Raw genomic sequence first — 13,376 nt, forward strand, 5'->3', positions numbered from 1 at the left:
TTTTTTAGTCTGTTATTTCTTTTTTGATACTTTCTATTTTTACATTTCTTTCAGCAATGTTCATGATAGCTTGTTGTAGCATTTTTATGATTTTTACGTTGGATTTTAACAGTTGTTTACATAGGGTGCCTGGGTGTCACAGTTGGTTAAGTGTCTGCCTTCAGCTCAGGTCATGATCCTAGGGTCCTGGGATCGAGTCCCACATCGGGCTCCCTGCTCAGCCTGGTACTCCCTCTCCCTCTGCGCCTCCCATTGCTCGTGCTCTCACTCTCTCACTCTCTCATAAAAATAAATAAATAAAAAATCTTAAAAAAAGAGTTGTTTATATATTCTGGGAACCAGACACTTAGGAGATATATCTTTTCTGAATGCTGTGTAGTTTCTTTTTACTACGTTGGTAAATATCTTTTGATGCACAAAAGGTTTACATTTTATAAAGTTTACAATATTTTTTATTTTGATATTCATCATTTTATTATCATGTTTAAGAAACCATAGCTAAATTCAAGGTCCGATATTTCCTTCTATGCATTCTTTTGAGAGTTTTATAGTTTACTTCTGTATTTAGTCCTTTGATCCATTTTGAGTTAATTTTTGCATTTGGTGTAAAAGTAGCGTGCCGCTTCATTCTTTTGCAGTTGGGTATCCAGTCGTCCCTGCATGTTGTTGAAGGGCCTGTTCTTACCCCATCGAATGGTCTTGGCACCCTTGTCAAACAAACTGAACATAGATCTATGATTTTATTTCTGGACTTAATTTTATTCCAGTTATCCACATATTTATGCTTTTACTCGTTCCATACTGTCTTGATTACTGTTGATTTGTAGTGTATTTTGAAATAGGGGAGTATGAGTCCTCCAGTTGTTTTTTTTTTCCTTTTTCGAGATTGTTTTGAGTATTTAGTGTCTCTTTCAATTCCATATGAATATTAAGCTTGGCTTTTCTATTTGTACAAAAAAAGGCCTTTGGGATTTTGATAGGGATTGCATTGAATCTAGACAACTTTGAAGTCTGTTTCCATCTAACAGTGTTAAGTGTCGTGACCATGAACATAGATGTTTTCCCATGAATTTAGACTGACTTTATTTTTAAAAAAGATTTATTTATTTATTTATTGAGAGCGTGCGTGTGTATGCACAAGTGGGGGGAGGGGCACAGGGAGAGGGACAATTTCAAGCAGACTCTAGGCTTACTTTAATATCTTTCAGTAATATTTTGTAGTTTTCAGTGTACAAGTTTGGACTTCTTTGGGTAGATTTATTCCTATGTGTTTTATTCTTTTCGTTGGTATTATAAATTGAGTTGTTTTATTTTCACATCGTTCATCACTTGTATAGATATGTAAGTGATTACATTTGTCTGTATTCTTAAGGGTGTCAGTTCATAATTTTCTTCCCTTGTGATGTCTTTGTCTGGCTTTTGTATCACGATAGTGCTGGCCTCGTTTTGTTGTTGCTGTTGTTGTTGTTGTTTTCTTTCTTTACTTTTCTTTTGGAGCCTGAAAATGATTGATGTTACTTCTTCCCTAAGTGTTTGATAGAGTTCACCAGTGAAACCATCTGGTCCTGGACATTTCTTTGCTGGGAAACTTCAGTTATTGATTCAGTCTCTTTACTTGTTACAAGTATATTCAGATTTTCTATTTCTTCTTGAGTCAGTTTTGGTAGTTTGTGTACTGTTAAGAATTTGCACATTTCATCCAGATTATCGAATTTGTTGCCATACATTGTTTATAGCATTCTCCTATAATCCTTTTTATTTCTGGAAGGTCATTAATACTATCCCCCACATTCATTTCTGATTTTGGTAATTTGAATTGTCTTTTTTCTTAGTCCACTTAGCTAAAAAGGTTGTCAGTTTTGTTAATTTTTCCAAAAAACCAAATTTTGGTTTTGTTTTTCTGTTCTCTATTGCATTATATCTATTTTAATCTGTATTATTTCTTTCCTTCTGCCAGCTTTGTGTTCAGTTTGTTCTTTTCTAGTTCCCTAAAGTGTAAAGTAAGGTTATTGATGCGATTTTTCTTCTTTTTTTAATGTTGGTGCTCACAATTATATATTTTTCTCTTTGCACTGCTTTTGCTCTATATGAGTTTTGATAATGAGATTGTGTTTTCATTTCATTTGTGTCAAATTATTTTCTAATTTCCTTTGTTATTCTTTGACCTATTGATTGTTTAAGAGTATATCTAATTTCCACATATTGGTGAATTTTTCATTTTTTCTTATCAACTCCTAATTTTATGCCATTGTGGTTGGAAAAGATATTTTATATAATTTTGTCTTCTAAAAATATATCTAGAATTGTTTTGTGACCAAACATACGGTCTGTCCTGGAGAATGTTTCATGTTCTCACACTTGAGAACAACAATATGTATTACGCTGTTGTTGGGTGGCATGTTTTTTTCTGTCTGTTGAGTCTAATGGTTTATACTGTTGTTCAGATCCTCTATTTTCTTATTGATTTTCTGTCTAGTTGTATCTGTTATTAGAAGTGGGGCATTGAAATGTCCAGATGTTATTGAACTGTTTATTTCTCCCTTTAATTCTGTTAAATGATGCTTCATATATTTTGGGATCCTTGTTAGGTACATATATGTTTATAAGCTATGTTGTATCTTCTTGGTGTGTTGACCCCTGTATCAGTATATAATGTAATCCTTTGTCTCTTGTAACAATTTTTGATTTAAATTCTGTTTCGTCTGATGATGATATAGCCACCCCAGCTCTCTTTTGGTTATTATTGGCATGGAGTATCTTTTTCAAGACTTTTATTTGTTAACCTCTTTGTGTATGTATAATGTCTCTAAAGAAAGTTTTTTATGGACAGCATGCAAATGGATCAAATTTTTTTAAATTCATTCTGCCAATCGGACTTTTAGTTGGAGAGTTTAATTCATTTACATTTAAAAGTAATTACTGATGAGGAAGTATGTGCTTCTGCCATTTTGCTGTTTGTTGTCTGTTTCCCATGTCATTTTTATTCCTCCATTACTAACTTCTTTTATGTTGAATTGATTTTCATAGTGCCCCATTTTGATTCCCTTTTCCTTTCTTATCTGTGTAGTTTTTAGTTATTGTCTTCATGGCTCCCTTGAGGATTACAATTAACATCTCAAACTTATAACAACCTAGTGTGAAATAATATCAACATATTTTCAAAGGTATGCAAAAACTCTGTTCCCTTATATCTCTTTTCCTCCTCTTTTATATTGTTATTATCATAGGTTACATTTTTACACGTAGCATACTCATTAACAAAGATTTCACATTATTGCTCTATGCATTTGTTTTTAAATCATATGGGGAAAAAAGAGGGGTTATAAATCAAAAGTAAAATAATATTGTCTTTGTTATTTGCCTGTGTAACCAGTGCTCTTTATTTCTCTGTAAGACTTTGAGTTACTGTACAGTATTCTCTCAATGTAGCCTGAAGGATTCCCTTAGCATTTCTTGTAGGTCAGGTACATTAATCACGAACTCACTCAGCTTTTTAATATCAGAATGTCTTGATTTATCCCTCATTCTTAAAGGATAGTTTTGCCAGACATAGAATTTTTGGTTAACTCTTTTTCTTTTAGCACTTTAAATGTCATCCCAATGCCTTCTGGCCTCCATGGTTATTGATGATAAATCAGTGATTAATTTAAGTCGTGATCCCTTATCTGATGAGTTGCTTCTTCTTTCTTGTCATTCTGTGGATTCTCTTTGGTGTTCGACAGTTTGAGTATAATGTGCCTCTATGTGGATCTCTTTGAGTGTATCCTTCTTATAGTTTGTGAGCTTCTCAGATGTCTCTAAAGTTTTCATCCAATTTGTAGAGGATTGGACCGTTCTTTCTTTCTTTCTTTTTTTTTTTTAAAGATTTTATTTGTTTATTTGACAGAGAGAGAGACAGCGAGAGAGGGAACACAAGCAGGAGCCAAGTGGGAGAGGGAGAAACAGGACTCCTGCCGAGCAGGGAGCCCAACGTAGGCCTCGATCCCAGGACCCTGGGATCATGACCCGAGCCAAAAGCAGGCACTTAACGACTGAGCCATCCCGGCACCCCTGGACCGTTATTTCTTGAGCTACACTTTCAGCTTCTTTCTCCTGCAGCTCTCCTGTGACTCCAGCTATGTGGATGTTGATACACTTGATGATATCCTACAGTTTAGGCTCCATGTATTTTTCTTCATTCTTTTTCTTCCTGTTTGTTTTTTTTTTTTATTCTTATGTTAATCCCCATACATTGCATCATTAGTTTTAGATGTATCTTCCTGTTTTTTAGAGCGGATAATTTCACTCAGCCTATATGTTCATTTTTGCTGATTATTCTGCCTGCTCAAATCTGTTGAACACTTTAGCGAATTTTTCATTTCACTAAATTTTTGTAATTTTTGGTTCTAAGATTTCTGTTTCCTTTTTCTAATGTGTCTTTATTAATATTCCTTGTCATACATATTATTCTCTTGGTTTCCTTGAGTTTTTTGAACATAATTAAGACATATTGATTTTAAGTCTCTGTAGTAGTTCCATTGTCTGTGTTTCCTTGAGGAGTTTCTGTTAACTTTTTTCCTTCTTGTAACTGGGTCATTTTATATTTTTTCTTTGCTTAATTTTTTGTGGTTGTTATTGAATACGGACATTTTGAATATTATGCACAAAAGGAAAAATCAAAAGCAAAAATATTTTATCTCTCATCTCTGCATTTTGGCTGTGTGCTGGGACATTCCTTTCGCACTTAGCAAGGCCTTTCCACATTGCCTTTGCCTCCATGCCCTACTTGCCTTTAGCCTAAAGATCAGCCAGAGGTGAAAGTGTGTGGTCTTCTCAGTCTTCTCTGAGCGTACTTACTGCCCTGTACATTCACCTGGTTTTCCCCTTTCTTATGTGGACTCTTTTCAAACTCCTTATGTTCTAAAGATTCTTACTCTGCACCTTTTCTTCACTTGGCTTTAAGCATGTCTGTTGTTTCTCTTAATTGTTATTTTGTGCCATTTGGCACTGGCTCATTCATTTGACTCTCAGTATCTTTGAGAAATGTCCTCTGCATGGTCATGTGTTCAGGAAAGTTATGAGTTATGTGAAAATAGGCCCCTTCCATTAGTCCTCAGGGACCCTATGGACAGATCAAAACAAACGGAACTCAGTTGGGAACACAAAAGAAACACAGTTCTTTGGGAACAAGACCCAGTCTGCTGTGGTCAGGATGATGTTCCACTGAGAAACAGGATGTGATCTTAAAGACCCACCATGCTCAGGTGGTGGACATGGTAGCAAAGCTGAAACACTACAGTAGGTCCCTTCTCTGCTCAGGGCCCTTCTCCTGCTTATGTGTTTGCTGGGTTGCTGTAAACATTTTACTGTCTTCCCAATTTCCTATAAGTGTGATTCTGACAGGCATGTGGTAGTTTTTGGTGTTTCTGAGGAAGGACTGTCCCCATAGTCCCTACTTGGCCGTTTTTGCATTGTCAACATGCTTTTATTCAAAAGCACATCCTGGCCCACTTTTATGGGCTATAGTTTAAGGGCTATTAGAGTTTATGGACTATATTTTGGTTTGCCCCTCTCTTACACTGCCCTGAGGCCACTCTGAATTCTGAGCAGTATTCTACACCATAATTCGGGTCTTGATACTTTTGCTTTATTGTTTCTGGTCAGTTTTGTGTGAGGGCCACTAGGTAGTGATCTCAGGACTTCATACATAAATGTAAACAATCCCTTTCTCTAGGTTCCTTCTCCCTGATTCTCCCGACTCTGTGCTTGGGATCACATGGTGTAGGGTGGAGAAAGTTGACAAAGCATCTTCCTGTGTTTGCAGGAGCCATTCTGGTGGGGAGTGGGAATGGCGCCTCCTCTTGTTTCTTGGTTTTGCTCCATGTCGGTGGGGCTAGCTGACAAAGCTCCTCCCATCATCTCCCAGCAGCAGCATTCCCTCAGGAGCTGAGGGTCCTGCTTCTGTGCTGGCTTTGCCTACTATCAGCAGTGCCAGTTGCCTGGTTGGGAGGAAGAGGGCACAGTTCCTCTCGGGTTAGGGTTCTGTTCTGCATGCCTCCATTTTCAACCACTGCAAAAGTTTTATTCCCTAATGTTTGAAAACGTTTGCCGTTAAGTAATAAATCACAGAGGAAACCTACAAACATTATGTTCAGTGGATTAAATTGCATGATTTTGAACCTTGAATTTTTTAAAACAGATTTAGTTGACATAAAACACTATCTTCATTTTAGGTGTACAGTGTAATGATTCAATATATGTATATATTGTGAAATGATCATTACAAGAAGTCTGATTAACATCTATCACCACGTGTATTTACAATATTTTTTTTCTGAAGAGAACTTTTAACGTTTATACTCTTAGCAACTTCCAAATATATAATATGGTAATATTAACTGTAGTCACCATGCTGTATATTACATCCCCAATACTCATTTTATAACTGGAAGTTTGTACCTTTTGACCACCTTCACTCATTTTGTCACTCCCCACCCCTCCCTCTGACAACCACCAATCTATTCTCTGAATCTGTGAGTTTGTTTCTTTCAGATCTCACATATAAGTGAAGTCATATGGTATTTGTCTTTTTCTGTGTGATTTATTTCACTTAGCAGAATGTCCTTAAGGTCCCATCATGCTGTTGCAAATGACAGGATTGCCTTCTTATTTATGGCTGAATAATATTCCATTGTGTTTATACACCCGAATTTCTTTTCTTTTTTTTTTTTTTTTAAGATTTTATTTATTTATTCATGAGAGACAGGGGGAGAGAGAGAGGCAGAGGCAGAGGGAGAAGCAGGCTCCCCGCCAAGCAGGGAACTCGATGCGGGACTCGATCCCAAGACTTCGGGATCTTGACCTGAGCCGAAGGCAGATGCTTAACCATCTGAGCCACCCAGGTGCCCTATACACCAGAATTTCTTTATTCATTGATGGGCAGTTATGTTGTTTCCATATCTTGGCTATTGTAAATAATGCTGCAGTGAACATGGAAGTGCAGATATCTTTTTGAGTTAGGGTTTTCATTTCTTTTGGATAGATATCCAGAAGTAGAATTGCTGGGTCACGTGGTAGTTCTAGTTTTAATTTTTTGAGGAACCTCCATACTCTTCCACAGTACACCAATTTATATTCCTATAAATTGCACCAGTTTGAATTCCCACCAGCAGTGCATTTTTTTTTTTGGATTTTATTTATTTATTTCCTTTTCTCCACATCCTCGCCAACACTTGTTGTTTCTTGTCTTTCTGATACTAGCCATTCTGACGGGTGCAAGGTGATCTCTCGTTGTGGTTTTGATTTCCATTTCTCCAAATGTCTCTTTCCATGTGTCTGCTGGCCATTCATGTGTTTTCTCTGGAAAAATGTCTGTTCAGGTCCTCTGCCCATTTTTTAATCTGATCATAGTTTTTTGCTATTGAATTTTAGGAGTTCTTTTTTTTTTTTTTTTTTTTAAGATTTTAATTTTTTGACAGAGACACAGCAAGAGAGGGAACACAAGCAGGGGGAGCAGGAGCGGGAGTGGGAGAAGCAGGCTTCCCGCCGAGCAGGGAGTCAGACACGGGGCTCCATCCCAGGACCCTGGGATCATGACCTGAGCCGAAGGCAGACACATAACGACTGAGCCACCCAGGCGCCCCGAGTTTTACGAGTTTTGTTTTGTTTTTTGTTTTTTTTTGGTGCGAAAAGGTGATTTAAAGCACGGGGACAGGACCCACGGGCAGAAAGAGCTGCACTGGGATTGTGAGGAGCACTTTGAGTTTTATGAGTTCTTTATATATTTTTGTTATCTATGCCTTACCAGATAAATGATTTGCAAATATTTTTTCCCATTCAGTAGGCTGCCTTTTCATTTTGTGGATGGTTTCCTTTGTTGTGCAGAAGCTTTTTAGTTTGATGTGATCCCTTATTTTTGGTTTTGTTGTCTTAGCTTTTGGTGTCAAGTCGAAAAATTCATCACCGAGAGCAGTTTACTTCCTCTTTCTTTTTATACAGCCCCTGCTGGTTAGAAGGAATAATCTTTCCTTGGGACCTTTTTTTCTGTTTTCTTTTTTACTCCAACCTTTGGCAGTTCTGAGTTGCAGTCTGCTGTAGCATTCAGATTGGAATATAGAGGAGACAAAAATAAACCCCGAGGAACTCATCACCCAATCCTCCCTTAATTCCTGAAGTTTCTTTTCTTTTTTTTTTTTTTAGATTTTATTTATTTATTTGACACAGAGAGATACAGCGAGAGAGGGAACACAAGCAGGGGGAGTGGGAGAGGGAGAAGCAGGCTCTCTGCAGAGCAGGGAGCCCGATGCGGGGCTCGATCCCAGGACCGTGGGATCATGACCTGAGCCGAAGGCAGACGCTTAACAACTGAGCCACCCAGGTGCCCCAATTCCTGAAGTTTCTTACCCATTCCTGCCTTCTTTTGTCCACATTTCAGAGTCTTCCAATATTTGCTTTGTGTGTTATGTCCGTGGTTCTAACTTGTAATTGGAATGTTCGGGTGGAGTGTGCTTACTCTATCTTGAGTAGTATGGGAACTCGACTCCCACAGTCATTTACTGCAAGCACGGTTAAGTGAATACACTCATCTTGCCTACAAGGTGTCAGTATAACAATAGGTATAGTATTAAGAGCATTAAGATAAATTCCATGGGAGCTCATAGGCAATAGGAATGAAATTATTTCTAGCCATTTTGGAATAGGTCGTGTGGTGTGGTGGTGAGGTCACTGTTCAGAGAATAATCTCTGACACCAACTGGAATGTCCTGTAATTCAATTCACTCCTGACACTGCTCAGATTTAGTGCAGACCTACAGGTTAAGGGGGCAAAGTCCTGAACAAGACTGCCCACTTCAGATGCCATCCACAAGTATCAGGGGCCATCTGCACTCCCCACAACCCACTCAGATTTGATAATTTGTTAGAAGGACTGAGAAAACTCACTGAGAGTGTTATAGTAAAGATTACTGTTTTATTATAAAAGCTGTACCCAGGAACAGGCAGATGAAGGCAATGCATAAGTCAAGATCTGAGGCAGGGTGAGTGGCTTTGAGGAGGAAAAACCTAGAGGTTGTGTGCCCTCTCCCTGTGGGATCTGAGCATATCCACCTCCTGGCACATCAGCGTGTTCACCATCCAGGAAGCTCCACTGAGCTTTATTGTCCAGAGCTTTTACTGGGGTTTCATTACCACGGTGTAGTTGATGGGTTGAATGGCCATATGATGAAATTTCTCCAGCTCCCCTGTCCTCCCTGGAGGTCTGGTGGCCCAAAGATCCAACCGGTTATGCATGTGGTTAGTCTTTGTGGTGACCAGGCTCCATCCTGAGGCTATCTAGTGGCCACCGTGTGTCACCTCATTAGCATTAGAGATGCACACTGGTCACTCAGGAATTCCAGGGGTTTTTGAAGCTCTGTGCCAGAAACTGGGGATAAAGACCAGAAATAGTCTTTATTACATACCATGGTCATCAAATACAAATGCAAGGACAGTTTGGTATTTGAGTGATATCTTGAAAGGTGAGTAGTATTTAAACATTTTAATATGGGGCAAAGGGCATTTCAGGCTGAGAAATTAGCATTAGTAATCACACAGGGGCACATACTCAGAGTTCAAAATATAGAAATATATCAAGTACTTTTTTTTAGCTTTAAGGTATATAAAAAATAATAAGATTAAAAATGCCAGGTTGGGGCTCTTATTTATGACATTTATGAATCATAGAATATTCTATTAATACAGAGCAGAAGAAAGAAGAGATCTGTTGATGTTTTTCCGAAGCCTACACTTTTTTGTGGAGTGGTGTGAATATCGAAAGCGCACATTTGAACACTTCAAGGTAGGGTCTAAAGTTTTTTAATTTAAACGTATTCAAAAAGTTAAGCTGGTTTAAATTTAAACATATCTGACAAGTGAAGCTGGTATTAATTTGGGGATTTAACATAACATTCTTCCCTTAAAGTTTTCAAACAACAGAAAATATTTTTATTGGCTTCTGGAATTTGCAGTTACTTGGAATAAATGAGGAGGAATGCTTTTGTACAAACCAGTGAGTCATTTGTATTATGGGATATCTTGAAAGAGGTATAGTTAAATTCTTACTTAGTTTATACACATTTTGAAAAATTAATCTGTCCGGGGTACTTAAAGTAAAATACAAATGCTAAAATGAGTGTAATCATAGTGGGCTTATCACCTAGCACTGTAATTTTTACTTCGTAGTCATACTCTGTATTTTGAGCTTCTTAATTGTCATATATTTCAGGTTTAAGTATTGAAGCCTGATTCTGGTATAGTAATGCCTCTTAAGTCTGATACGGGTACATTCAGGGACTTCTTTTTATTCTGTTTTCTGGCATAACTAGAATTACGTTGGGCTGCATTACCATCCCCCACGTTCTTCTTAGTTGGATGGCAGCAATATTGACAGTAGTGGTCCACACGAAATCCAGTTCTGAGTCAATATAATATCTCAAAAGGCTAACCCCAGGTCATGACTGTTGTTTTTATGACTCTTGTTTATTTGGAATTTTTGTTGTTATTATTATTACTGTTATCACTACTACTGTTATTGTTTATCTTCTGTTTGGTTGAATTATTAAATCTGTCAGACAAAGAATTTTCCTTAGGATGAAACATTCCCGTATCTGTACTGTGGTCCCTGGAGGAGTTCTCTTACTGTTGTTTTTTTTTTGAAAGATTTTATTTATTTATTTGACAGAGAGAGACACAGTGAGAGCAGGATCACAAGCAGGGGGAGTGGGAGAGGGAGAAGCAGGCTTCCTGCGGAGCAGAGAGCCCGACGTGGGGCTCGAAACCAGGACCCTGGGATCATGATCTGAGCCGAAGGCAGACGCTTAACGGCTGAGCCACCCAGGCGCCCCAATACTTTTATTTTTTTAAAAGATTTTATTTATTTATTTGATAGAGAGAGACATAGCGAGAGAGGGAACACAAGCAGGGGGAGTGGGAGAGGGAGAAGCAGGCTTCCTGCGGAGCAGAGAGCCCGACATGGGGCTCGAAACCAGGACCCTGGGATCATGACCCGAGCCGAAGGCAGACGCTTAAAGACTGAGCTGCCCAGGCGCCCCTCTCTTACCGTTGTTTATTTACTCTTGCACCAGAACAGTGAGAAGCTTTGCTTCACAAGTGGTAAAACACATTCGTGGTTGGGAGTATTGCTGACTGTTGTGGTGAGGACCACCTAACGTGACGGTTTACCGATACGTTTGAATAGGCCCGTTTCCAAAGTTGATTGGCCTCTCGGTGCCTTCAAGGCGGCATAGAAGTGTAACTGGTGTGTTTATCCTGTAGAGGATCGAGTACTTCTGTGAGCTGATCTTTGTTGGTGATCAGGTCACTAGAATGGAAAGACACAGTCATGCTTTTATGCAGCCATCACCGATAGTTATCTCAAGAAATTTTTTACATCTCAGACTGCAGCTGTTCCCGTGAAATACTAACTTGTCATTCCTTCCTCCCCCAGCTCTTGGGAATCACCATTTTATTTCCTGTTTCTATGAATTTCTAGGTATCTCATTAAAGCAGATTCATAAAATCTAATACTTTTTTGTTTGATTTATTTCACTTAGCATAATATCCTCAAGGTGTAGCGCAGTGAAGAATTTCCTTCCTTTTTAAGGCTGCATAATATTTCATTGAATAGATAGCCCTCATTTTGTTTATCCATTCATCTGTTGATGGATACTTGCTTTGTTTCTATCTTTTGACTGTTGTGAACAATGCTTCTATGAACATTGGTGTACAAATACCTGTTCAAGTTCGTGCTTTCAGTTCCAGTACATATATACCTGTAAATGGAATCATTGGATCATATGGTAATTCTGTCCAGTTTTGTGAAGCACCCCATATTCTCTTCCACAGTGGCTACACCATTTTACATTCGCAACAGCAATGCACAAAGCTCCCAGTTTCTCCACATACTTGCCAATGTTTGGGATCTTTTCTTTGTTTTGTTTTTTTGGATCATAGCCAACCTAATGGGTGTGAAGTAGTATTTTCATTGTGGTTTTGATTTGCATTTACCAAATGATTAGTGATGTTGAGCAACTTTTCTTGTGCATTTTGGCCATTCATATTATCTTCTTTGCAGAGATGTCTATTTAAATCCTTTGCCCATTTTTGAATTGGGTTTTTCTTGTTGTTGAGTTATAGGAGTTTTTAAAAATATATTCTAGATATTAATCTTTTATCAAATATATAATTGGCAAATATTTTCCCCCATTCTTTGGCTTGTCTTTTCATTTGTTTGATAGTGTCCTTTGATGCCCAAAAGTTTTTAACTTTGACAACATCCAGTTTATCTGGTTTTTGTTGTTGTTGTCTGTGCTTTTTGATGTCATATCCAAGAAATCATTGTCAAATTCAGTGTCATAAAGATTTTCCTCTTTTTTTCCACTAAGAGTTTTATAGTTAAGTTTAGGTGTCTGATCCACCTTAACTTTTGTATACATTGTAAACAAAGGGTCCATCTGCATTCTTTTGCACGTGGGTATTGATTGTCCTAGGTCTTGGCACCTTTGCTGAAAATCATTTGACCATCTATGCAAAGGTTTGTTTCTAGGTTCCCTGTTCTCTTCCATTGTTACGTATGTTCCTATCTATGCCAGTACCACACTTTTGATTACTGTAGCTTTGTAATTCACTTTTGAAATGAGAAGTGTGAGTTCTCCAATTTTAGTCTTCTTTTCTAATTTATTTTGCCTATTTGAAGTCCCTTGAGATTCCATATGAATTTTAGAATGGCTTTTTCTATATCTTCAAAAAGTGTGATTGGGCCTTGGATAGGGACTCTGTTGAGTCTGTGTATTGCTTTGGGTGGAGCTGACCTAGTAACTGTTAAGTCTTACAGCCCACGGACATAGGGCGTCTCTCTACTGGCGCATGGCTTCGTTATTTTCAGGAATGTTTGTAAGGGTAGAACAGTTTTAATTTTAAACCTTAATTTCTTTAATTATCAGTGTCAATAATGAATACTATTTCTTTAAGATAATGGGATCAGCAAAATTTTACTTTCTCTCATTCTTTTATTTATGATTTAAGGGTATATATAAGGTTTTCAGTTACGCCTGTTCATATCTTCTTATCTGGAAGTCTGAAATTGTCTTTGAAAGATAATTCTGTAATACAGACCTTTTATGAGTGCTCTTTCCTAATTATTATTTTATGTAAACCACAGGCTTTTGAATTCTCTAAAATTTGAGTTATTTTATGGTGTTTTTTTTTCTCTTTAAGTTCAGTTAGATAAAGAATATAGGGATGCATCTGGAAATGTGAGAGACGTCTTCTCTGACCGCTTTTCCTGGTGTCAGTCCCACCACTTATCTCTCCCTTTTATCAAGTTTATTTTTCCAGATAAAGTTATAATTTATTTCCATTGT

General features: G+C 37.8%; 1 protein-coding gene across 4 annotated transcripts in view; it reads left to right on the top strand.

Moving 5' to 3' along the window:
- The window catches only part of CENPP (centromere protein P), a 238,457-nt gene that overhangs the window by 56,804 nt on the left and 168,277 nt on the right, over nucleotides 1-13,376 (top strand). For all 4 annotated transcript variants that reach the window (XM_045882079.3, XM_064579256.1, XM_064579254.1 and 1 more), the window contains exon 5: nucleotides 9,718-9,814. In XM_045882079.3, coding sequence (XP_045738035.1) covers nucleotides 9,718-9,814 — 97 coding nt within the window. The remainder of the gene's footprint in view (nucleotides 1-9,717; nucleotides 9,815-13,376) is intronic.

This window comes from Mirounga angustirostris, unplaced genomic scaffold (genome assembly GCF_029215605.1).
Source record: "Mirounga angustirostris isolate CCGP_5_RB_7025 unplaced genomic scaffold, mMirAng1.0.hap1 SCAF_15, whole genome shotgun sequence".
Classification (NCBI taxonomy): domain Eukaryota; kingdom Metazoa; phylum Chordata; class Mammalia; order Carnivora; family Phocidae; genus Mirounga; species Mirounga angustirostris.